The sequence below is a fragment of the Pangasianodon hypophthalmus genome, chromosome 16 (assembly GCF_027358585.1).
Source record: "Pangasianodon hypophthalmus isolate fPanHyp1 chromosome 16, fPanHyp1.pri, whole genome shotgun sequence".
NCBI lineage: Eukaryota > Metazoa > Chordata > Actinopteri > Siluriformes > Pangasiidae > Pangasianodon > Pangasianodon hypophthalmus.
Window position 1 is genome coordinate 11,413,612 of NC_069725.1, and position 27,008 is coordinate 11,440,619.

Below are 27,008 nucleotides of genomic sequence, written 5' to 3' on the forward strand. Positions count from 1 at the left end.
TAGATTCTAGAAAGCAGTTGTTAGAGATTGGTACTCCAGCTCTTGTACAATAAACCAACACAGAAGTTAGAGTGCTGAGAGTTCGTGTGGAGCCCGGACCGGATTTCCGTGTGGGTAAGCAGGGTTGCTCTTTAACTTTGTGGTTCAGCAGGTTGTCATGTGTGTTGTTTACAATAGAGAGCGATAAAGCGAGCTGCTGTACAATGTCCAAAGTGGAAGAGAGCTAGTGTTATTGATGGCCAGTGTCTCGGTTAATGTCTAACTAAGCTATACACAGCCTGCTCGAGGGTATGTTAGATTTTAGCTGGGTTCTTTAGGATCTTTCGCGTGCTGGCCTTAAGGGCACGCATTCTTCCTGCGTGACTTGAGTCTCGTGTTGATGCGCGTCAACACATCAGAAGCGCCGCACATGTTCCAGCTTTATAGCATATCACGCTCATGAAGCAGTAATATAACCACGCTGAAGCTCCTGGCTCGTTTCTAATACGCGTCGATCACACACGAGTGATTGTTTGGGTGCTGATTTCTCTCAGAGACGTGGTTTAATGGGGCAGTGTGGTGAGCCTAGCTGCCCCGCTTCACCACGTGTTTGCTGCTCAGGCTGCGTGTCTGAGTTCACGCGCATCTGCGCTGTTTTCTTTTCTGTCCATTGTTAGGGCTTTTCCAGTGAGTTGTGGATTTAAAGCGCAGATCGTGCTGTATGTGTTATTTCCTGAGAGCACGCGTTCTGCATGCTGTTTGTGTCACCGCTTTAGCGTGTTATAATGCAGTATGGGGAAATGCTAGTGAACGAGCACGCGCTGTGTTTGTTTAAAAAAAAAAACTCTTCACGCGCAGTGAACGTGTACGTGCTGCACATGAACTACTTCATTTCCTCATATCCAGCATGGATGAAATCCTAATTCTAAGCACAGTGGTTAATCAACCCCCCACCCCCTTAATTTCACTCTGGTCAAGGTTAGTATAGCCTTCTGAGTCTTAGAGAAGGGGATAGGGGTGTTTTTGTTCTTCATCAGACTGAGGCAGATGATAAGGGGCACCATCTGCTGCTTTGGACAACCAAATTAGCCATTGGGGTTAGAAAAAAAAAAGGTGTTTATTTACAAAAGCTTAGGGGCGCACAATATTGCATGGTCAATGTGATAAATATCACAATAAGCATTTCAGAGTAACCATACTGTCAGGTGTCTTTATAGTCACAATAACCTTTTCCTGAGTATTGCTATATCCATGTGTCAGTACTCACTGCAATAAGTAAATAATTGGATAATAAATCATATGTTTGTACCAATTGTTTCATTTCCTAGTCCTTTTCACCATTAAATAAGTAAATTAATTAAACTCTGAACTTGTTGTTTTTCCATCATGGCTCAAATGATGTATTGCTGCATTTTCAGCAAAGCCTCACAACAACAACAAAAAAAACATGGTAATATCTTCAAGTATTACAGTACATTTTTGCTCTATTCCCCAGTCTTACAGTAGTCCTTAACCTTTCTCCTAAAAAACTTCTAATTCTGACTTCCTCCTCCTGTTTAGAGAACATGTCTAAGTCTGTTAGTGTGAGAGAGCACTCTCACTAATCATTTTTTTTTTCATTTCCCTGCTCTCTGAACGCAGTGTCCAAGCCCTTGCACCATCCTTGATTGTATCTGTTTACGCCGGATAAGAAGCAGAGGAAATCAATGAAGATCAGAGGTCAACCTGGTTTAAGATCCGTGATGAGAGAGCCAGGGTCAGCACAAGTCTGAGTTAGAGACGCAAGCGTCTGTGTGCTGTTTTTCAGACACTGACGAGCAAGCAGGAGCGGTATCCAGCGCCAGATAAAAGACGTATCGCACGTAATTATGTCTTACTACAACAGAGAACTGGTCGTGTACTTCATCAAGTACAAGCTCTCCCAGAGAAACTACCCCTGCAACCACATCGGGCTCACGGAAGATGCGAATGGAACTGAGGGAGGCCAGGAGGAGGAAGTGCACGCAGAGGGAGCGGCAGAATTGGAGACGCCGACAGCAGTCGTTAATGGCTCCATAAACGGGACAGGTTCGGCAGGGACTCCTCCACGATCGCCGACTTTGTCCCCTCAGAGGCAGGTGAATGGTAGTGCAAGCCTGGAGGCAGTAAAGGAGGCACTGCGTGACTCGGCCAACGAGTTCGAGCTGCGCTATGCACGCGCCTTCAGCGACCTTTCTTCACAGTTGCATATCACTCCAGTCACGGTGTACCAGAGCTTTGAGAGTGTGATGGACGAGGTGTTCCGCGACGGTGTCAACTGGGGCCGTATCGTGGGCTTGTTCGCCTTCGGAGGTGCCCTCTGTGTCGAGTGCGTGGAAAAAGAGATGAGTCCGCTGGTGGCACGTATCGCTGAGTGGATGACCGTCTACCTGGACAACCACATCCAGCCCTGGATCCAAGAGCAAGGAGGATGGGTAAGTGAAATTCTTAATCAAAAAACTTCAATCATCTTCAATCAAATCTGACAATCATCACCCTTATTTTTCTATCATTCAGTTTAAATGTGTTGTGTTTTGGTATGATATTTTATACTTAACTGTGATAAGATTAATTATGCCTAATGCCATTGTTATCTTGGTTTTTTTTTTTAAACTTAGCGTTCTTCTGTGCTCAGCACTCCCAATTAGGCATCCTGATTGCCTGTTTAAGGGTTAAAAGAAGGCAAAATCAGATGTTATTGATCATGTTCTGCCAGTAGCTCCAGTGCTTGTGAAAACGTGTTTTGCATTTGCTTGATTTGCTGCCCCCTTGGGTCGAGATGAGAGCTGTTTTTAGTGTCGGTCCTCTCCTGGGTCTGGGTGGGGACTTTAAACGGCATGTAATGGTGAAAAGGACAGAGAGATAACGCAGTGGTTGGAGAGTGGTCAGCTGAGCATTGATCATCCCTGTTGCTTATCAGCTGAATCGAAACTGAACGGGGCAGAGCAGAGCAGCGAGCATCACGTGTAAGCTACATATGGAGGGTGGTGGGGGACGGTCCCCCTGATGCTCTATTGTTTTCCCCGCTGGTATTCCATTGTTCTGACTATTTTTGCATTTTGTGTCTTTTTTTTTTTTTTTTCTTCTTTGGTCAACTAGGCAGTAGATGAAAGCCTATGCTGACAGGGAGGTCATGTGCGGTATGCTTTGTGGAGATGCGATATAAAAAGCAATTCTTTCTCTTTGTGGTGAGAACCAGACGACTGGGTGGTCCACTGGGGATATGTTATGGAACTCCTTGTCTGATAGGAAAGGTCATTTCGAGGCTGTTCTTTGATTGGGCGCTGTTGCATTTAGTGTCCCTCTGATTGGTTAACTTGTATTGCTGGTGCTGCTTGAGGCTCAGTTGAATTTAAGTGCATTTCCGAGGCATCAGATGACATGAAACGCTTCCACACCGACTCGTGTTTCCCTCCTGTTGCAAAATGTCCTAACTCGATGCCTCACAGGACATAGTGTCCAAACCATTCTCAGTAATGAAATGTCAACAAGCCAGTCATAATCTGAACTGGAGTCAAGGCCTAAAGATAAATTTACTCTCAAGTCTAGCCAAAAAACATTTTACACCATTTTATTTATTTATTTATTTATTTATTTGAGGGGCATCACAGGATTATGATTTTTTTTTTTTTTTTGCCAAAAAATTCATCCTACTCACACTAGTGAGTGACTTCAGTATTCAATGAGCCAAAAATGGCTGAATGAAATCATCCTGTGGGTTTAACAAAGAAATAGTTATTTCACTTCTTCTTCACGAAAGGAAGCAGGCATGTGGTTCTGATGTCACTTCCTTTGTGGTTAAATGAAAGTAAATCTGTAAGCCTGACAAGGAGGAGACAAGCACAAATATGGTGCATGAACATACTGAATGTAGGCCAGCTACCCTCAGAGACACGCTCACAGTGTTCATTATCACACAAACACACACACACACGATAATGGTTCCCTGTTAACACCAGGCCCCCAGCTAATTGCTGGTTAAATTTGGCTAATGGGTGGAATTGATCAGCTTCTCTAGTACTGTACTATGTTGTTGAACGTGCTGTTATTGGCAGTTTTAACGCCTTACAGCCAAGCAAGACCCACATGTACATATCTGAACAGTTACAGAGGGGGAAGTGAGTTCACGAAACCTTTTTTTCATGCAATAAAAACATAAACAATTATTCAGTGTTCTGGTAACTTGCAGCTCCGTCTGAAAACAAAATACTGCCCCCTAAAAGCACTGCACACTCCAGCATGCAGTCATCTTGAATTCAGGGCTGGACTACTATAACAGCAGCAACATATAACTTATCACACCACCAGAAACCTCCATGGTCTCTGTCTGACTCACTTCATGCTTATGGCTTGGCGATGTGGCATTTTACACACACACACGCGCACACACACACACACACACACACACGGCTATGGGGAAGCCGTTGACAGCTGTTGGTTGCAGGTGTGTCTCAGTACCTGAGTATATCTACGTTTAGGTGCTTTTTTTGCGCTCTCTTTCTTTCTTTCTCTCTCTCTCTCTCACTCACACACACACACACACATTGTCTCTTCTGCTGCTGTGTTGTAGTAATGCATCACAGCAGTGCCATTGTTCCTCAAATGCTTTTCTGTGTCTCTCCGCTACTGTTTCTGGCACTAATTAGTTTTATGGGGAAAGTCAATGGGATTAAAATGACGAAGTAAAAAAGAGAGCAAATGGAGATGATGGAGAGATGTGCTAGCAGGCATCTGCACTGACAGTTTGAGGATCTTGTTAACTGTGGCTCTAGCTGTCTCTGTGTGTGCGTGTGTGCGTGCGTGCGTGTGTGCGTGCGTGTGTGTATGTGTGAGAGAGGTGGTTGCTGAGGTGAGTTGCTTGGGGGAGGGGGGTTGTTGAATGAATAATAAGTAAATGTGGCCTGAGTAAATGTCTTTCTTCAGGCGGCCAATATCGCATAAATCATCTTCAACCCGCAAGTGAGATTCAGAATGATAAGTAGAGCATGGGGAGGAATCCGTCAGGTCAAGAGAGAGAGAGAGAGAGAGAGAGAGAGAGAGAGAGGGGAAAGACTGTATTACTCTGTCTGTGGGTTTTGTCCTTTATTTCTCCTTCATAGAGCCTCTGAGTGTGTGTGTGTGTGTGTGTGTGTGTGTGTGTGTGTGTGTGTGTGTGTGTGTGTGTGTGTGTGAGAGAGAGAGAGAGAGAGAGAGAGAGAGAGAGAGAGAGAGAGAGAGAGAGGGGAATGTCATCCTGTGGCAGTCCCTCTAAAGCCCTCATTAGCACGATGTCCAAACTGGGTTCTTCACCCTAGTGTCACCACACTCGTCCCTGCCAGGTCACTCGCTTCCAAGCGCACTGCCTGTGTCCTTAATTAAACACACACACACACACACACACACACACACACACACACACACACAGACACACAGCCCAATCAGTTACACAGTCGAGCAGGGACGCACTCAAGCATATGTTTAAATAAGGGCTGTTTTTATCATCTTTTAATTGCTGTCCCAATAATGAGAAATATATCTCTAATTTCTGTTTAATCTCTCTCTCTGTCTCTCTCTCTCTCTCTCTCTCTCTCTCTCTCCTTCTGTATCAGAAAGCCAGGGCATTATGTGTAAGATATTTGTGAAAGGATAAGCTATGTGGATCCATCATCACTCCCTACCTTGACCTACTGAAATTCCCCTTCCTGCACCACTTTCACTTTCTCTCTCTCTCTCTCTCTAATATTGTGTCCTCATTTTCTTTGTCTCTTGCTCCTTTTTTCACTCTCTGTCTCCTTATCTTCCTCTCTCCCTGTCCCCCCATATCTTTTGCTTCTCCCTCTCACTTCTCTCTCTCACTTCTCTCTCTCTCTCCCTGTCTCTCTGCTCGTCTGTCTCTCACATGGTTAAACGTGTTGCAGATGAGACATGCAACAGCACGTGTGCCTCGCTGTCATAGATTTGCTGTTTTTGTATTTCTTCATCCCTCCATCTCTCCTCTGATTTCCTCCACGGATCTGTTGATGCCGTGACGCCTTTATCTGTATTTTCCATATTTTCCTTTCATTTTATGTGTATGAGAGCAGTATGCATCTGTGTTAGTCTTTTTAACCACCATCGCTGCTCGAACATTTACATTTTTAGGAATGTGTTTTTGGTTTCTGTCGTTTCTTACGGCTGTGTTTTCATAAACAAGAATGAGAACACTGAAGGGTTAACATCTGTTTTTGTGTGCAGCTGTAGCTGCAGTGTAACTGTTTCAAACTGACCTTGATGTGGAGTCTTTAAGAATCTGTCAGAAAAATTCAAACAATGCTCCTATAACCCATATAAAAGGCGCAAAATACCATAGTGTGTGTTATGTCCACAATTTAAACACAATACAATTGCCAGAATAAACACCAAAAAAAGGACAACTAGCTTGTTGTCATTGAACTGTGTGTCCTTGTATATTTGAATTTTTTATTTATTTATTTTTTTAAACAATGGTGAAGTATGGTAGTACACTTAGTCCAAGTTGCTCGATACATATGAAATCTTTCTGCTTGTAATTCTATACACAGTGTCACTCTTTCCATGTTGTGTATTGTCTTAATAAGAATTGTTCTAAAATTCTAAAAAAAATCATTTCCATAGAATTCTCTGTAGAGATGGTGGCTCTGCATCGCACACCCAAATCATAAAATATAGCCTAAATATTATAAATATACAGTATGTAACATTATTCAATGATAAGCAGTTTTTTCATTTTCTCTGCATTACGTGTGGAGATGAATTTGGATAGTCGAATATCCACGCTCATCCCGAGTGTGTGTTTGTGTGAGGGAGGACATGTTTTTCTTTCTCTGGTTACCTATTTGATTTATAGTCTAGCTGTATGTTATGGCTTGTGTGAGGACAACCTGCACTGTGCACGTGATTGCCTTAAACAAAGACAGAGGACACGCATGCTTGTGCGCACACACACACACACACACACACACACACACCTGCAGTGGTCCAGGTGAAGAGCTCTGAGAGATTGTAAACAGGCAGTAGCAGGAGGTGCACAGAGCTGAACGCAGAGAGGATGATCTAAATGAATGACGGATCTCGCGCTACATCCCCTCTCACTGCCCACACAGACAGAGGAGCTTTGCACAAAACATCCCATCAGCCCAACCCCCTTTTATTTAGATCGATGTTTCCTTTCTCTGAGGGCACCAGCTGTTTGATATCCTGTCGCAACTTCATCCACACATACATACAGTTAGCATCTCTCTGCTTGCATTTCACAGATTGTGGTTTGTCACGAGCAAGATGAGTCACCCCGTGTGTGTGTGTGTGTGTGTATGTACCTCACATTGCAGCGGAAAAGTGTCGTGTTTTTTTTTTTTTTTTTTTTTTTTTTGTGTAAATGTATGGTGTACGTGCCTATCTGGGTCTGACACAGTGGATCAGTCCGCTGAGCTTCAGTTCTACTCTTTGCTATTAATAGTCTGTCTCGTTTTCACAAACACGCACACACTCACTGTCATTCAATTTGTGTGTAAGTGTGTGTGTTAATCAGTCTTGTGGAAGAGCGATCTGCAGCTTTGAGTCTCCCTCCTAATGCACTTACAGTGAGATTAGCCAGCATCATGGGACTTGAGTTGGCCATCAATAACAGAGACGAGCAGGTCAGTGTGCACTGATGCTGACCTCTTCCAGAGGAAATCATAGTGATATGTCAAAAATTACACTGTTTTTTTATTAGTGAAACTGATTGTAAAAGAGATTATAATGTCAATGCCTGTAAGACGGGATCACTGTCGTATAGGGTCCTAGATCAGATATATCCCACATGAACAAGAAAGGTCAGATCAGACTTCACGCAGCTCTTTCCCTTCATGCACATTTCACTGTCATCGTCTTCTTCCTGTTTCTGCAGCACAACAAAACAGTGGAGGACCTTAACAGAGACGACTATATTTAGTTGAATCCCAACGATGCCACAGCCATCTGTGCTCTCTGGGTGGGAGGGATGGCAAACTCTTTCATGGGTGTCTGTGAGCTCATGTATGTGGAAGAGGGTAGATTGCACTTTCCTCAGTGTGTGTTACGCTGCCCTGTGATGCAGCATGAGCAGCAATTTGAAAAGATGCGAATGAAGCCAGGTGTGATTGTCCCAGGCTTGTAGCCGTCATATGATAGGGGAGAGCGGGCTGACACGTGGGAATTGGGGAACAAGATGGGGGGAAAAAAAGATACGGCTTACTTATGGTTAAGAATGTGATTCATCAAGATTCCATCTGGGCAAAAAGTCGGAAGTGTGCAAAGACGCTTGTAATGTAAACATAGCCTAACATTCCCAGCATGTTATGATCATTATCATGATATCATCATTCTCCCCACCTCCCTATAATTTAAGGACATTTTGTGTCTTTTTCCGTTACTGTAAATGTATTGTAAATGTTGGGAAAGCACAGTGATGCATGTACTGTATGCTTTGCTATGCCATGTGACTCCAGTCTGCCTCTGGCTACGTAGTGCAGTAACTGTCAAAATAACTGCTCTTTCTGTGTGTGTCTGTGTGTGTCTGTGTGTGTCTGTGTGTGTCTGTGTGTGTCTGTGTGTGTCTGTGTGTGTGTGTGTGTGTGTGTGTGTGTGTGTGTGTGTGTGTTTGTATACAAGCCTTGAGATTGTGGGTGAGCTAGAGTGTTATGCAAGTGAACCAGGGCTGAGTAAGAATCCCTGCTTGAACCGGCTTCATCTGGAAATCAGCAGTTTCTCCTCACTTTCTCTCGTTTATTGGCTTACTATCTCTCTTTCCTGCTCTTGCTCTCTGGAACCCCATGTCTCTGACCTGCTCTGTCTTTTTCATCCCTCCTCCATACCACAGTTTCACCCTCATAGTTTCCTTTTGTCCTCTTCTGTCTTCACATCTCCTCCCACCAGCTCTGTTCTGTTTCGAATAGTTCTGTCTCCCTCCTTGATGTTCTTTCCATCGTCGCACCCCACCCCTGCAGGAACCTCTTCTTCATCTTCTTTCTTTTATTACTTTGACTCGGAGCTGATAGCAGATTGTGCACCTGTCAAAACTTTGGGGGCGTGTTCATTTTTAAAATGACATAATACATATGAATTTTCTTTTTCAGTTTGCATTAATTTAACATATTCTATGTAGGTTTGGAAAATTTATTTTGGACAAAATGACAAAATTAAATGCAGGAGACGGTATGGGAAAATGTTTTTGTTTCCAGATTTCTGTTAATGGTATCCATAACTCATACTCAAGTTACAGTCAGATCCGTAAGTATTTTGACAGTGACACAATTTTCATAATTTTGCCTCTGTACACTACCACAATGGATTTGAAATGAACCAGTCGAGATGTGATTGAAGTGTAGACTTTCAGCGTTAATTCAAGGGGTTTAATATTGCATTAACTGTTTAGGAATTACAACCATGTTTACAGAGTCCCTCCATTTTCACAAGCTCAAAAGTAATTGAACAAACTAACATAATCATAAATATTAGGATTTTTTTTTAATACTTGGATGCAAATCCTTTGCAGTCAATGACTGCTTGAAGTCTGGAACCCTTGGACATCACCAAATGCTGAGTTTCCTCCTTTGAGGTGCTTTGCCAGGCCTTTAATGCAGCTGCCTTCAGATGCTGCTTGTGTGTGGGTCTTTCTGCCTTCGGTTTTGTCTTCAGTAAGTGAAAAGCATGCTCAGTTGGGTTGAGGTCATAGGACATTTTAAGAACATTTAATTTCATTTGACTGAATCAGTAAACACCAGTGAGCCGGTTCCACTGGCAGCCATACATGCCCATGCCATAACACTGCCTCCACATGTTTGACAGCTGATGTGGTATGCTTTGGATCATGAGCCCTTCCTTCCCTTCTCCATACTCTTCTCTTCCCATCATTCTGGTACAAGTTAATCTTGCATCAGAATTGGTCAGGGTTTTTTTTTATTTATTTTTTTTTAAGGTGTTTCTTTTTCTTTTTTAGCAAAGTCTAATCTGGCCTTTCTGTTCTTGAGTGTAGTTTGCATCTCTAGGTAAACTGTCTGTACTTATATTCATGAAGGCATCTCTTGACTGTAGACTTTGACAGTGATGCGCCTACCTCCTCCAGAGTGTTTTGACTTGGCTAGGGGTTTTTCTTCACCAAGGAAAGAATTCTGTGATCTTTCACTTTAGTTGTCTTCAGTGGTCTTTCAGGCCTTTTGGTGTTGCTGAGCTCACCAGTGCATTCCTTTTTTTTAAAGAATGTACCAGGTTGTTGATTTGGCCACTCCTAAAGTTTCTGCTATCTCTCTGCTAGGTCTGTTTTGTTTTATCAGCCTAATGATGGCCTCCTTCACTTGCATCAACACCTCTCTGGACCACATAGAGAGTTCCCATGAACAGCTACCAAATGCAAATTCAATGCTTGCAATCAATTACGGAACTTTTATCTCCTTAATTTGTCATGAAATAAGGAGGAAACAGGCCACACCTGACCCTGAATCTGCTTATCAGTCAATTTTCCAATTACTTTTGAGCCTGTGAAAATGGGGGGGACTGTGTAAAAAATGGCTGTAATTCCTAAACAGTTAATGCAATATTTTTGTTTAACCCCTTGAATTAAAGCTGAAGATCTACACTTCAATCACATTTCAATTGATTGCTTCATTTCAAATTCATTGTCGTGGTATACAGAGGCGAAATTACAAAAATTTCGCCACTGTCCAAATACTTACGGACCTGACTGTATGTGTATGATCTTATTTTTTCCCCAAGGTGACGTGGGCTAGTTACAACCAATCAATAATCAATAACTCCCCAAAACCACAGACAAAAAAGCATACACGCTCACTACATTGTACATCTGGCTAAAGTGAAAGAACAGTGAAAGAATCTCACACCTCCATGAGAAAATGATGAATTGTTGGAGAACTGGCTAATCAGTGCCTCAGTAAAATGTTTTGAGGTACTTGCTTTGTGTATTTCGTTGTGTTTTTATTGCCATGGCTGATCTGTTTCTCCCTCTCTCCCTGATTAATCTTTTATTATCTTCTATAATCTTTTATTTATTAACTTTTATTATTACTTTAATGTCATTTTATTTTAATTTTAACGTTTGGCCTTTAAGATTAATCTTTTAGACGTTTTTAAGATACCTGTATAACTTTGTCTCATGGTTGTGGAGCTGGTTGGATACCCCTCTCTCTCCCTCTCCTTCTCTCTCTCTATCTCTCTCTCTCTGTCTATCTCTCGAACCATTTGAGCCGCTTAATCAGGTTGAGCTCGAGTCACTGGATTAATTTACACAAATGTCCTTTGCAAAGTTAAATGAAAAATAAGCAAGATTTCTTCAAATACAGTGCCTGAAAAATATTTTTGTTTTTAGAGTTTGAGCTAATCTGAGACTTGGGATTAATTACAGTAACTAATACAATGTGACCAGTGAACTGCAATGATGAGCAGCATAATAATCAGTTGTCTTTCACTCTTTATTTTTCTTAACAGTTTCCTTCATGCCTGCCTCACAACATTAATCTCTGACTTTCTAATTCTTCTCCCTCTCTTCCTCTCAGATAACATGTCTCTTTGTGCTCATGTGTGCAGGCATGGTTGGGCAGGGATTGATGGTGCTAACATACCGTGACTTTGACTCTGGAAAATGCATACACACACACACACACACACACACACACACACACACACACACAGGCTTTGCGTACCATTCATTATCCACAGCCTGCAGTCTGTTTCCTGCTAGACGTCCCCGTGGGTTTGCTGTATGTCTGCTTTACAGTGTTCATTCATCTGTATTGTATCTGGTGTTGTGTGCATTTGTAGGTTGCACCATGAATCGTATTTTAATCCTGATCACAATTGTTGGCTTGCTTATTTAAACATAGTCAACTGCAATAATGGTGAACGTAGTTAAAGTTGACTAATTGCCTGTTAGATATCGGTTTTTGAACCCGTGATTCTGATTGGTTGTTTCATTTTCAATAACAACATGGCAACAACTCATGTTTATATTAGTGTGCTTATTCTAATATGTTATCCTTTCTATCATTGCACTTGTATGGCGGATGCTCTGCATAATTTATTATTTTTTTTTTTTAAATATGTGTAATCGTTGACATGAATCTTCTATGAGGAGAGGTTCATGTAGCATTTTTTTGAAAGGAGTCTCCAGTGTCAGCTTTGGACCGATCAGGTAAAGCTGCACATTTCTGATATGGGCGAGGCTTCAGGACTGAAGGCTTTGCAGTTTCTCTGTAACTTGACAAGCTGTTTTTTTTTTCCTCTTATTAAGTTCAAGAGAAATTAAAAAAAAAAAAAAGAGGCTGGTTACTATTTATAACTCTCATAACATAAGTGATAACAGGAACTCACTTGTTTCACATATGTTCCACATTATTACTAAATGGATAAAAGTAATATGCATTGTTCTTTAGTAAATAAAAATTGCAATCGTTGGCAAGTTGCTGTCATAATTCCGAAAAAAATAATGAACTGTGAAGTTGAGGATCTTCCTGTAACAGCATGCCCTGTCATGTTTTGTTCTTTGCTTATTGACTTGCGTTAGATCTCGAGCTCCCCATGTGAGCAGTCGCAGTATGCCCTGATCATTTTGTGCTCTCTGCTTCCCAAACACACTGAGACTGCAGAAAAAAGGCACGGTCATTAGGTCACAAAGGCAAAAGCAGAAAGGAGGTAAACAAGACATACAAAACCTACAATACCACAGTAGTGTATTTAAGCCTGGGCTGATGATTGTATTATAAATAATTGCAATTACGGATTTAATTAAATTTTCAGTTGATATCCTTATAATATATTAGTGTAATTATCCATATGCACCTTTTGCATAGCAGCCATTTATAAATGTTAAGTACATTTACAAGCAAATTATATAGCTTTATTATTCACATGAAGCATTTACAAGCAAATCATGTAGCTATAGTCCTTTTTCCACTGCGGGGAGGAAAAAAAACAAAAAAGGCATAACACACATAAAGCTGGAAATGAACAAAACAACCAAAAAATATAAAAAATGAACAATTTATTATGGTTTTATGATTAGTTACATGACAAAGTTACAAATAGTTTCTAGATAAAGTCTTTTATTGTATTAAAATGTTATGGCACAACATCTTGATTATATGATTACATGAATATTTTGTGAGCTGATGTGTTCTACTTGACAGACTAAATCCATATATTAAAAAATAAGCACTAATCATGATGCTTAAGTAACTGCGTTTAGGTGATTAATATTTGTGACAGGTCTAGGTATATTCATACAATTAATTTTAGTCAAATTCTATTACAGAATTTAATAATGTTAAAATTAATCATAATTTTTACCATTATTATGTAGATATATATATGTGTATGAGTGCATATATTTCAGGTTGGCTTTAAATTGAAGTGCTTGTGTGTGTGTGTGTGTGTGTGTGTGTGTGTGTGTGTGTGTGTGTGTGTGTGTGTGTGTCTTCTTTCTGCGATTTACTTGACAGTATGAGAGCTGAAGGGGGCATCTCCGTAATAAGATGGAGAACAGTTTAGTGTCTGAGTCCCACTATTCTACATCATTAATCTCCTCTTTAACTTCTACATAACATACTGCTCACACACACAGCCTGACACACACACATTGCCATAGTAACAGAAAGGAACCCTCCTTTAGACGAAGCTCTAGAGATATGACCTAAAATAGTGGAAGGGATGTGTGCTGTGTAGCACAGTGATGGGAGATAAGCCTCTCAACATTTTCCTCTCCTTAATATTGCTTTCACGCTTAGAGAGATTGTCAGATGCCTTGCTCTCTCTATCACTTCAATTCAAGATAGGTTTATTGGCACGACTATACTGCTGACGCTGGAGTCGTGTAGACGTTAGAGGTGTAATACGAACAATATTCCCAACATTAATAAAGATAAGAACAATCTCCTCAGTTAACAGTCAGCTAAAAACCACGAAGATGATAATAAGATATTGCTATCACATATCACTCTACTATCAAAGTCATAGTACCATTTCTTTTAAATTCTTTTGGAAAAATCGTTATAATAGCAAACATTTAGTTCTTTTATTTTCGTGATTGGTTAATAGTCCATATACTCTGTGTAGCAGGATTTATTTTTGAACAGACTACCCTGTTATCTAGGTGTGTGTTGTCTTGGTGCGCAAGAAGACGTTGTACCATTGGGGAATTGCCTCATAATATGCTTTGTACACAAAGCTGAACTGCACACACTTCTGCTTCTTAAAGAAGACCGAGATGTGTCAGGTTTGAACTGATGTCACTGAGATACGAGGCTGCTTATGAAACAGGATATGATTTCAGAAACTGCTTTTTTGCTAAAGTGGCTGGTATATGTGGTAACCACCTTCACTTCTCTGGAAGTCTGGTGACCCATCGGTGATGATCTGAGTCATGCTGGTGTCACTGACCTGTGGGGGATAAAGATGATGACCAGCACTATTGAAGATGATGTAACTCTGGTAAACACAGGCTACGTTATTGACCGATGTTCTTTGATCGATGAAATGGACAAACGTCTATTCACGTCCTGTTCTATCTTGAAAGTGCCCTGTAATTCTCATCCAGCCCTATCTTGTCACATATCCTGTTCTGTGACCGTTGAAGCCACGTCTACTTTGCCTCACATAAGCTGCTGTGCCTTGGTGTTAAAACGATTCTGTGAAAGTGACGTCATATGTACTGAGCGAGAATACTCGAACAAATCCAGGAATTGCTTTCCTGTGTATGCTCTGAGGTCATGCCTTCTTTCAAGCAGCTCTTTTGGTTCAGATCAGCTGATTTTCCCCACCTCCCCCCAAAAGAAAAACTTTGACAAGCAGCATTCCAGCGAGTGTCAGGAAGTTCTGCCCTTCCTGCCAGCACTGATTGTTCTGTTCGGGGGGCCGGTTCAGGGGAACAAGTGGAACAGAGCTCTGCTTGTTTCCGCTAAGCTTATCCAATAAAACATGATGAATTTGAAATAGAACTGAGCTACATTCAGGGACAGCGATGCTGTTCTGTGTTTCTCAGATTTCAGTAATCGAGTTAATGGCTCAGGGATGGACAAATCAGTAGCCTGGGTGCCTGAGACAAGCAGATGTCAGGTTTTTTTTTTATTTATCAGTAGACTTAACAGCCAGAAAAAGAAGAAGTCCCTAGTCCTTATTGACTTTCGTAAAACAAAAGTTTCCAGTTGGTATGTGCAGTATGTTTAAACGTAATGCGTATCATGTTGCGTGACGCACCGTGATGGTGTAACTAGAGCCCATGCTTTCGAATCCCACCACCTGCTGCACACACAGAGTACTAGGTGCATTAATTAGTGGTCACGGATGACACTAATTAATCAGTCTTTATTGAACCTGTGGAAACGCTGACGAAACTATAGCACAATACGCAGTAACCTGTGGTCATCAGAAAATAAAAACGTTAGTAAGACTCATGACATCTGTTAGGGGCAATGTGTGGACATAACACCTCAGCTCATAGCTGAAACACTAGCCAACAGTTTGCTAGACATTTTTGTCTAAAACACAGTATGTTACATTAGAAACTGTTAGAAGTGGATAATGATCATAAACTTTGTTTGTTTCCTTTAGTCTGTATTAATGCACTTAAATAACGAACTAGTCAGCCATTATGTTAGCCACCGCCTTTTAGCCTCATCAGTTTCCAGGCAACCAAAACCAGAGCTTTTCCTTGCCTAGTGAACTAGCTAACAAATTTATAAATTATCCATAAATATTTCATAAATCTTAAAGGAATATCCAACAGGTTGAACCTTAGGTCTTGCTGTGCCCATGTCAAGTATACATCCTCTCCTAGACTGATGACAGACAATGGCTTCTATTTTGGTATAATGACTTGCCTGAGCCACACCAGAATACTTGATACTGTGAGTGTGTGTGTGTGTGTGTGTGTGTGTATGAAAAGGAGATTTGTTTCAAGTCAGGACCAGTGGGGAAAGAAGTCAAAAATGGGCGGAAGAGGTCAAGGGGTTACTGTACTGCAATAGTGGAGAAACCTAGGTTGTTTGACTCCTGGCTTACTCTGAACACAAACACACACACACACACACACACACACACACACACACACACAAACACACACGCATATATCAGTAATTAGTTTCCGTCAGTATCAGTCTTGCTGCATCATTACTCCTCCCTGCTCACTCATTCTTGAAACACTCAGGACATCAGTGACTCATACACATACACTGTCACAGCGTGTACACTCCTCTCAACACCTCTGCTCTAACGTTGGCAATGTACCAGCGATATCCCCCTCCCATCCTCTTGCCAACTTTAGCTTTCTATTCTCCATTCTTTCCTCTTACAGGAAGAGATCTCCCCTGCATACCTTTGCTTCCATTGTACTGTGTATTCACAAAGCATCTTAAGGCTTCGTTTCGGCCCCTCCTGGGTCACTAGATCACGCAAATCCACCTTTAAAGGGTTAAAGGGAATATTCCAGGTTTAGAAGCGAGTATTTTTTAATTTAGAGAGAAATCCTCTGTCCCTCTGTGGCTTCTTTACAGCTTGCCTGTCTGGATATCATCTGGCTAACAAAAAGACTTGTATTTACACCTGGCATGTGGACGCGTTTTCATCATTTCCATTGTGTACACTTGTGTGATCCTATTTTTCTATGCAAATAAGATAGCTAGGAAGAATGTGGGAAGGCAGTCAGGGATTGGATTGACTGAGATTATTTTAATTCTACAACATAAATAATGATAAGAACTGTCTACCATTTCCCCTTGTTTTTTTTTTTTTTTTTTTTTTTTCCCCCACTTAATGATTTAATGACAGTATATCCTACGGGTGTGACCTTTGTCTCTAATGCCAAACTCATGCATACGCTGCACAGATTGCATTTATGACATGTTTACATCTGTTTTTTTGTAATGTCAAATGTTATGGCCTCATGATCACATCCTGTTGATTAAAAAAATATACACTGATAATGTACAGTGTAAGGTGTAAATGACGCCTTTGTGATTTTTCACCCAGGCTCCGTCTGAGCCCATTTTCATGCTCTGGAGAGACGTGTGCAGACACCGCTGCCTAGCAGCAGCAATCCCAGTGGACACGTCTACTAAACCCACCCATCCTTTGGGTGTTTTGGGATAGTTCATGCGCCTGGCAGATGAGGTTTGTGTGTGCAGGTGTGGTTGTCCACCCACTGTCACTGCTCATATAGTACTGTAATACTGTAACCTGTAGGTGTTCAGGGTTGATAAGGACCTGCCTGTGGTGTTTGTCAGAGAAGGATAGTGTTGTAAATGTACTCTGCTGATGTTGTGCATGCTTGATGGTATTGATGGAGGCATGTTTGGGCATGTTCACTACCTGGCTGTATGGAGCAGGATTCAGTCAACTGGCAGACATGACTGGGAGACATGACCAGTCTGAGTAATACTGAACATGATTAGCAAACGGAAAGAAACCAAGCTATGTGTTTATATCCGTTACAGAGGTGTGCTGCAGATGTGGAATTTCTAAGAGCACTTTATGGTTTAGTGAGCTGCAAGCATCTTCTCTTTTTGCTGTTCATGTTGCCTGTCACATACAGTGTGTACTGTTTTATGTAATCTTCTCCAAAGAGAACACTCCAGTGTTGTTCAACATTATCTATAACCTGCCATATCTGGAGTGTATATGTGATTGTGTCAGACAAAAATTTCGCCACATTGCCTTGTACTGAGAAAAGAACCGAAAACCTGTTTACGCAAAACTTACTTAATATAAGCCCAAGGGCAGTTATCGGGCAGTCAGTAAGTGTTTAAAATACTCCATTATACACAGAACAATGCAAAACTACAACAGTTACACTCCAACAATAAAGGTCATGGGATAAGACAGATATGAGAGAAAGTCTTACCAAAACTGTTTTTGTGTAGTCTTATTCAAGTTTCCAAAACATGAGTAATACAGTTAAATTTATTTTGGATATTTCCCCTTTCCCTGATGTTTTGTGGTATCCATGAGAGATCAGATGCATACACCTACGTTAGTAACACAAAAACACTAATACTTTCCCCTGAAACTTTTATACTTATTTGGAACTTGATGTACAAATACATTTAACTAAAGAATTACTAAAAACGTTCTACAAGTTGAAGTTTTATATTCATGTTAATTGACTGCCCCAATATCTGCCCTTAGACTTTCATTATTAAGAATTTTGAGATCAGGTTTTCTGTTATTTTCTCCATACAGGGAAACGTGTCAGAATTATTGCTTGTTGTAGTCACACACATGTTAAAACTGTGATCGATCTTACATTTACGAGATTAAATCTGGATTGAGATTATATTTAAGAAATGACTCTATCGTTCTGCCTCCATGTAGATATGTGTTGTCTGTGAATGATTCGGCCTTTTCTAATGATTCATTAAGGTTAATGAATCAGAATGAATCACCGCTGTTGAAGTTGTTCCTATCATTCGGGTTTCATGATTCTCAGACATTTATTTTACGTAGGTTTACATTATGTTTTATCTGACAGTGTTTTTAAAACATCTGTTATTTGTGAATCTGCTTTTGGTTCTGTTGAATCAGTGAATCCTTTCTGTTGAGATTCACCTCTCTTCAGTTTGGAGAGTCGGTGTTTAAGTAAGTAGACTTTTCCATCACAGCCAAAATGTGTTGTTGTCTTATTCGATGGATGATTTTGGGCTCATTCGGTCAGAGCTGGAAATTTCAGCTATTTCAGTGCTTGCAGTAATAGTCTGGGTTGGGCTGGGTGTGAAAAATAATTCTTCTAAACACAGACTTACAATCAGCTATTTTCAAGCTGTTTTTCCTCATAATTAGAGCGCAAATTTAGGCAAAGCATGCATCGAAATGATTCGGTGAATGAATCTTTTTGAATCGTTTAGCTGAGTGTCTCAGATGACTCACTGCAAAGACTGAAAAATGTCAGCACTAGAGCAATGGCGTTATGGTGTTGCAAGGCGAGTCACATGCCATTGTTTGCTCTCCTGCCTGCTTTTCTCACACATTCCCTACATACCAGTTCACCTTTTATGTATGTAAAATGTGCTAGCCCATGGGTGTGCGCGAGGCGGTGTACCGTAGGCCTTGCTTCACTTCAGTCAATATTTGCATTCTTTCTGAAGCAGCTGATACTGAGGAGTCATGTGGCGTGATCTTCGTCAGTATCTTTAACATCCTCTTCCTCTTGTGTTTAGTGTGTGGGTCTGTGTTTTCATGGCTTCACTGAGTAGTGGCTCTGTAAAGCACAGCTTAGGATTTGCTTTCAGCGCAGGTCTGCCTGCAGGAATGTCAGGCAGCTTCAGGTATGCTTGTTATTGCAAGCTGAGCCCCTTGATATGCATGACGGCAGTGCGTGTGAGATGGATATATATATATTTTTTTACAGCTTGGCTGTATTGACAGTATGTTTGTGAGGTTGACGTGCTTCTCAGCTGCAGGTCTGGAGTCATGAGGTCACACTATTGCACTGTCGCACCACTCTTAACTCTAGCTCAAACGTTATCAGCTGCCACCACCCATGTGTGCTCACCCACCACTCCCTTTCTCATTAATTTCCTAAGAAATTCTCTATCTTTCTGATTCTCTCTTTACTTAATTCTTAAAGACATATCATCCAGCTCTCTACCCAGCAGAACCCTTTGATCACCTTTTCAGCAGCTTTGATCACACTGTCGCACTTTTCCTTTCCTCCTTCACTGTTTTCTCCCTTTGTCTTGCTGGCACGCTCTCCTCATTTTGTGTACAGTCTATTTTTGACACCGCTGCTGCAAATGCGACAGGATTTAAAGTGCTCCACTTCAGCCACCCTCTCCCAGAAGTGCTACACAATGCTCTCTCTGTCTCTGCTCTTGGATGTGCACATGTGTGTACACCTTGTACCTTGCTGCTAAGTGGGTCTGATACTCAGCGCATCTGCATCACAAACCATGGCTTATAATGGTCTCTTATTCATTTTGTGTCCATTTATGGTAAAGGATTTGGGGGCATCTAGTATATGTTTCATCTGTCAAAATAATTTTACATCACAGCACTCTTGAATTCTCGGTACTGACTGACTATAAGACATGGACAGATTTTCTATAACAGCAGTTCTGACAGTTCGAGGTTTATTGATGAACTCATTCTAATATGGTGTTGTTTCTATGGTAACAGCTTACACATAGACTCGTATGGTGGACCCTCCACATAAACAGGTTAAGAAACACGTGTAATTGTTGATATGGTGAAATTTTCTGTCAAAACTAGAAAGAGTCTCCAGTGTCAGAGCTTTGTAACAGAGGTAAAGCTGTAAGTTTCAGGTTTCCACTGTGGGAACACAAAGGGCTTTGTGGTTTCTCGGGAACAAGACAAGCTGTCTTTTTTTCTTATTCATTTCAAGAAAGGATGGTGTACAAATGACTGTTTATAGCTGTTGTAACACAAGTGATAACAGGAACTAACTAATGTTGTGGAACAGTCGCAAAACAAAACATAACTATAAACAATAAAAAGTATGACATTATTTAATTAATAAAAATGAAATATAATTTTTGGCAAATTGCTGTGGTATAAGAGGAATAAAACACTTTGGGATCAGCTTTTATTAGAAAATAATCAGTGTAGTAAAAGTAACTACGCCTCACATCAGGCCACATCACACTTTACAAAGCACCATGACTTACAACCACGCCTCCCTCCATAAATGTTAGATTAACATCTCCTAACAAAAACGTCACCACATTAACCATTTTGTTAAACAACATGTTTTTAAAATCCATTTATTTTTTAGTCCTAGATTATGTGGAGCGTCTGCTGTACAAGTCCCTGTGTATGTGCTGTTACTATAGAAACAATAACATTAGAATAATAATTATTATAATAACAATAATATTAGAAAAATGGCGTTAATATTAACCTATTGTTCTTGTTACAGTCGGCATTACTATCTGGACTTTGCTGTTATACAAAAATAATACACACGTTCTGACCAATCAGATTCGAGATTTCAGCTGCGCTGTGATATAATTATTAATCAGTGATTCAGCATAGCCAGAAAACATTAACCTCCATTTCAGTGATCCTGTCACAAGTGGACAGTGTTAAGTATGGGTGTGAATAGGACTAAATGTGTCCTGTGAGCTGATAAACCATGTTCAGAGACATTCAGAGACATGTATGGCCACATTCCAATTTTTTTTTTTTTTTGGGTATATGACTGCTAATGTGTCCCTGACATCCATTGTCAAAACTTCCTGAGTGAATAAAACGGCTTTAGTAAATCAGTCAGGCTTTGATCAGGATGTTGGATAGCTACATTTACATCCGGTTCAGGAAAGTCTGTAGTTTTCAGAACTATATATAGTTGAAGATGCCAGTATTTCACAGTGTGAAGGGCTTTTCAGGCTGTCACACACACACACACACACACACACACACACACACACACATGTTGTCTACAAAGGGTATAACATAACTGTGTTTCAGGAGCTCTGAGATCAAGCCTATATTATAGTTCATCCACAGGAAAAAAAAAAAATTGGTCCTAGCTGGAAGAAGTACATCGTTGCCTTTTTGGGGTAAAATTTGAGTACAGGTTAAAAAAACTGCATTAAAACTATTCTTACAAAGTGTAGTAAATGTTTAAAGCCTTTATTTTAAGCACAAGGATGCAGTAATTCATTTATATAAAGGACAATTGTATTCAGCATATTTCATCATACAGGGTTTCGTGTTCTGTGATAGAGGGACATACAGACCTGTGTTTTCATTTCTGTCGAATCCTTCAGCAGTTTTTCTCCCTGACTTTACACCAGCACAGACAGACACAAGATCTGGGGTGAAAGGCAAGGCTGGGGGATGACATCAGTCTGCATGACTACAGCCTGTGGTGTAATCAGGGTTACGTGCTCCAAATATTTTTGCTGTATTTGGCATATACCTGATCTCATTGTTAGGCAGTGGGAGGAGAACAGTACATGAAGTACAAAGCTTTCAGAACATCGAAACACCTCAGTTATGATGGACACGTAAGGAGAAAGGGCTGAAACAGAAAATGTCAGCAAATTGTGCCCAGATGAGCTTATCCGAGGAATAAATTCACGTTTTTTTTCCTGACATGCTCAGCCGAAGAGCACACTGCACTTTGTTTGCCGTTCTCTTTGGAAACATGTTACAGCATTAAGCCTGAAATCCCCTCTCGGCACTTTGCATAAAACTGGTTGCTATAGAATTCTGCTCTGAAAGCGAGTTGTTAGGTCTGTAACCCTGTGTAAAGGGGCATGCGCCCACTGGTGGTTACAGTTTGTACTTTTTTTTTTAGCACACACAAGCTTGGTTAGAGGAAGGGGCATGTCAGAAGGAGGCCTGTGATGGGCAGGTCCTTAAAGGAGTTGTGTGATTGGCTGTAGGATCCACAGTAGGATTGGAGGGTGGTGTGTATGCCTGTGGGTTTACTGCTGTCGGAATTTTCTCGAAGGAACATAACATTTGTGACCATTTCTGGAATTTTCCACCTATGCTACTGTGGTTTTGGTTGTGATCAACACTTGCTGGAGAATATGGTGTAACAGATTAATGGGCTTTGCTGAGATTGTGTCAGTCTTTCCTTTTCTGGGAGTGAGTGTTTTTCTGTCTCTTTTTTTTACAGGAACGTTTCGCAGAGATCTTCGGGAAAGACGCAGCAGCAGAGAGCAGAAGGTCGCAGGAAAGCTTCAAGAAGTGGCTGTTGGCAGGGATGACGCTGTTCACGGGGGTGGTGGTGGGCTCCTTCATCGCTCAGAAGCGGCTGTAAAGATTACTGAAGACACAGCATCGGCCTCCACCCAGTATACACCTCAGACATACATGAAGGAACTTTTACCCTCTGAAAGTTTTTTTGTTTTGTTTTGTTTTGTACTTGTTTTGTTTTCTTTGCCAAGAATTGTCATGTTTACACCCTCCTCCTGTCGCGGTGCACTGTGGACTGTGTGAGTGGCCCAAGCACAACTGTAAACTTCATATACACAGTCCCAACCTGGTGAAAGGGGACTTGTTACTTGGCCCAAAAGAGTGATATTGCTCAATATCATAAGACTTGCATTGCTTAAATCACCTTTTTTTTTATTTTAAAGAATTGATCACTTGTCAGAGACTGTCCAAATGGATCACTTATTTCTGTTTGTTCTTTGTTAAACAAAAAAAAATCATTATTTTCTGCTTTAGTCTTTTTAAATATACACATTATTATTTTATCTTCAAAGAGGACAGCAAGTAGCAATGATACAGATCTCATTTGAGAACTGAGTTTATAAGTGAAGTATCTACTCACAGGTTCTAGGTGGAGTCTCACTTCATGTTTTTGATCCTTCAGAGGCTTGTAGAATGGACTAGCAAACATGTTCAAAACCTTGCACTACAGTTCAAGTCCTTTCTGAGTCCACTGTGGGAGTTCTTCGCAATGTGGCCTCTTTCCCAGTAAGGGGCACTGAGGGGAAAAAGATTTGCTTAACTTTGGTCATTTTAGCAAGTAAATTCTGGGCAATTCTGTAGGTTAGTGTTGAGTTTCAGGCTAATTTACATCCAGAAAAATGCCCTGAAATGTTGAGTGTGATGCTACGTATGGGACAGAAGCTTTGTTAAAGCTATTCATTTTTCTAAATGACCAAGTGCTCTCTGAGATATGTGAGAGCCTGTTCGGATAAAAGAGCAACTAAGTTAAATTTCTGTGTGTGTTTTTTTTTTTTTTTTTTTTTTTTTTTTTTTTTTAAATGTTTCATTATTAAACCTAAATTGGTTGAAATTGTGGTAACTTACTTTACACCATTGGGAGTATTGTAATGAGAGCTAGAGCTGGCCCTCCTGTCTCTGTTCTTGTTGCCACACTGCATCATAAACGCGTAACGTTTAGACTAAACTTAGATTAAAACACATCTCGACAAGAGTCCACTGTGTCTTGTGTGAATTTGGTGGTGGTTTATGTCCTACTTGGCTTTAAAAGTTGAGAACACCATCAGAGCAGGTTGTAGATGAGATGCTTAGTTCAGTCTAGCTTGCTTTAGTTATAATTAACTTAACAGCCAGTGATTTATGGTAATTCTCGAAATGCTATTTTGCTGTGAGTGTTAGTGAGTGGGTGGGTGCTTCTATTGTAAGTGTACGTCCTTGTTTATTTACAGCAAACATAATTTTATTTTGCTGTTTAAAAATGAATGAATGTTTCACATCGCTTTCTAGCATTTTCCCCAGATCTGCTTGAAATCCTAACAGCTCAACCATCTACGGTGCACGAAGGTGCTGTAAAGGGGTCAAAGGTGTGTGTGGAATGAGAAATGTGCCACTCCAATCTCAATTGAAAATGTACAAATCTGAATTTCTATGCCTTTATTTTAAATTATTTGGAAAATGAAAATATTTTGAAGTTGAATTACATCAAATTGAAATTATGTTCCATGGCATGAATTTGTGTGCAAGGCTTCAAATTCAGTTTTATAATTTTATCGATTATTCTAAAGTGAATTGATGTAGAAAATTCAAATAAATTTGGTGGGGCCACAATCCATTTCCAATGCAATTCAAAATGTGTGCGCGTGAGTGCGTGTGTGCACGAGTGCGTGTGTGTGTGCGTGCGTGCGTGCGTGCGTGTGTGTGCGTGTGTGTTTGGTGGGGGTGTGTGTATGTGGGTGTGTGGGCGTGTGTGTGCGCGTGTGTGGGGCAGGGTGTGTGTGCGGGTGGGTTGGGGGTGCCCATGCTCAATCCTGAGCATGAGTTACTATTTGTGCGGGGTTTGAAACCTTGTGTACATGTAATCAAACTACAAAACATCACTTACAAATTCAAATTAATACATTTTAAATTCAGATCGTAGTGGTGCATTTCTCATTCCATAGGTAAGGACCATTTTCAAGGAGGTGCCCTGGGAAAGTAAACTGTCTGGATTAACCAGTCAGGGGGCTCAAAATTCCTACTGCGGAGCCTGAGAATGCAAGTTGCCATTCAGCATCTGTTCCATGTCAATGGCTACATCCGAAACTGCATACAAGCCTACTAAGTAGTATGTCAATAGAATACACCATATATGCATTATTGTAGAATGCGCCGTAGCCACTTCAGAGACAAACTTTTGGAGTGTTAAAATGATTGGGATGTGACACGTTTTAGAATTATAAATTATGTCTTTTCATTTAAGTTGTGAATGCTTTAATGGCCTTTGGGCCTAACAGACCATCTCTCCCAATGTCTCGCTCTCATCTGCCATCTCTACGTCTTTACTGCTGTGTTTAATTGTAAGTTAGTTGCTTTCGCTGTCACGGCGGCTGAAGCTGCTCATCACTCAGTGAGGCCACCTGCTGCTCTGCACCTTACAGTGACCGGAAGCAAACATACCTGGCTTCAAAATGCATTTTATTCAAAAAGTCAAACATGTTTTCTGTCTGATATCGATAATGGTGATTCACTTTGTCACCTGAACAGAATCGCAAAAGGTTTTAGGAACACAAGATAAAATCTCTCAGGCTGAATCCCAAACAGTCTCCTACTTTCTATATAGGTTCACTATATAGGGTATAAAATCAATTCTCTTTTCATACCACATCTAGTGAACTGCTTGCTCACTGGGGATTCGCCATTGAAAAGAATTTGACTAGCAAAAATAGAAATCCACTCATCTACAAAGTTTTTTTTTTGCATATCTAAATAAATTAATAGGATTAATATGTATCATATACTCACACTCTCAGTCAAGAGTAACAAATTAAGAGGTACATTTTACTTCAAACCCAGCTGACCAATGCCAAGCTACATGCTGAAAAGACATAACACATGGCATTGATCTGGGATCTTCACCTGCCCAAAAATGTATATTACAGCTGCTCTGTAGACACTGATTTATCAGAATGCATTCCATATAAAGTCGCTGCTTGCATGCTCTGTGTGTACGCGTGTGTGTGTGTGTGTGTGTGTGTGTGTGTGTTTACCAGATGAGAAAGACTGAGTGTTCTGTGGCGATAGTGTATAAGAACAGCTTAGCAGAGTGAAATGACCTTGGCAGGACACTATGTAAACTAGGTAACTTAAATTACATTTAGAGTAGCATATTAGCATAGCTAAAATATTTAAAGCCTCTTGGATGTCTTGAAAATATTTATGATAACACATAGTGTTCTTTCCTATGGCCTTAAACTCCATTATTTCTTTGAGGTGTTTTGTTACTCATTGTGTTTGTACTTAGTCGAGTTCACCTGAAAATAAGAAGACAAAAAAGAAACTATTTTTTTAAAGCTTTTGGTTTATTTAAACACCACCATCTCCCAAATTGAATGTTTTATGTCTTAGAAATTTTTTAATGTCTATCATCAAAAGTGAATAAAGACCAATCGCAAAAAGGACCAGATCTGTGCTTGTGGTCATTAAAGATTTGAATGTTTGTGTGTGTGTGCATGTGCGTGTGCACAGAGGTGTCTTTCGGGCTATAGTGGGGAGAGATGATATGAAAACAAGATTATTCTAAAGTGAATACATGTTAGGATGAGACCATGTCATGATTTAGAGAGACTCAAGTCATGATTTATTCCATACCAAATGGTTTATTCCACACTACTCTCAGACAATTAGTGGCAGAAGAATAGTGGCAGGCTTCTGGCATCATTTCCACTCATTGTAAGAATACTCATCACATTTTATTTAACTTCTGATTATTTTAATCACTTCATTTTGGATGGTTGGGGACAGTCACCATGGTTTTAACAGATGAAGGTGGAAGTGAACTTATTTCCACTGGCCCTTCTCATAGTCCCACTTAGCAGAGAAGCCCTGCACTGGGTTCACTCGCATGTCCAACATCCTCTTCACCTGCTTAGCCTCCCACTCTTCATCAAACGTACGAGGAGGATGAGGATAGACTGATATAGGAAGAGGGGAAAAAAAAAAAAAAAAAAAACAACAACTCAGCATTAGCTCAATACTCAATTTTGAAATGGTCTACAAATGTCCTATTTCTGTCATTATTTATAAATTTCTCTCACACTACCTATAGATAAGTAACAATATTAATTCTGTTCTATATTTAAGCATCAAAAAGT

General features: G+C 40.5%; 2 protein-coding genes across 4 annotated transcripts in view; one reads left to right on the plus strand and one right to left on the minus strand.

Annotated features, from left to right (window-relative positions):
- bcl2l1 (BCL2 like 1) lies at window positions 1–26,315 on the plus strand. 2 transcript variants are annotated; one of them, XM_026920983.3, is made up of 3 exons: window positions 1–114; window positions 1,621–2,432; window positions 22,601–26,315. In XM_026920983.3, the coding sequence occupies exons 2-3, from the start codon at window positions 1,848–1,850 to the stop codon at window positions 22,742–22,744; spliced, it is 729 nt and encodes a 242-aa protein (XP_026776784.1). In that variant the 5' UTR covers window positions 1–114; window positions 1,621–1,847; the 3' UTR covers window positions 22,745–26,315. The 2 variants fall into 2 exon arrangements, with proteins under 2 accessions (XP_026776784.1, XP_053096691.1); XM_053240716.1 differs by lacking the exon at window positions 1–114 and adding an exon at window positions 158–1,429.
- Window positions 26,196–27,008, minus strand: part of LOC113530844 (cytochrome c oxidase subunit 4 isoform 2, mitochondrial) — a 4,434-nt gene continuing 3,621 nt past the window's right edge. For both annotated transcript variants that reach the window (XM_026921201.3, XM_026921202.3), the window contains exon 5: window positions 26,196–26,828. In XM_026921201.3, coding sequence (XP_026777002.2) covers window positions 26,695–26,828 — 134 coding nt within the window. In that variant the 3' untranslated portion in view covers window positions 26,196–26,694. The remainder of the gene's footprint in view (window positions 26,829–27,008) is intronic.

Bases quoted from the DNA above. Each gene is read 5' to 3' on its own strand.
- bcl2l1 (XM_026920983.3), top strand. From the start codon at position 1,848: ATGTCTTACTACAACAGAGAACTGGTCGTGTACTTCATCAAGTACAAG. The intron at 2,433-22,600 runs GTAAGTGAAATT...TTTTTTTTACAG, and splicing joins TCCAAGAGCAAGGAGGATGG to GAACGTTTCGCAGAGATCTT.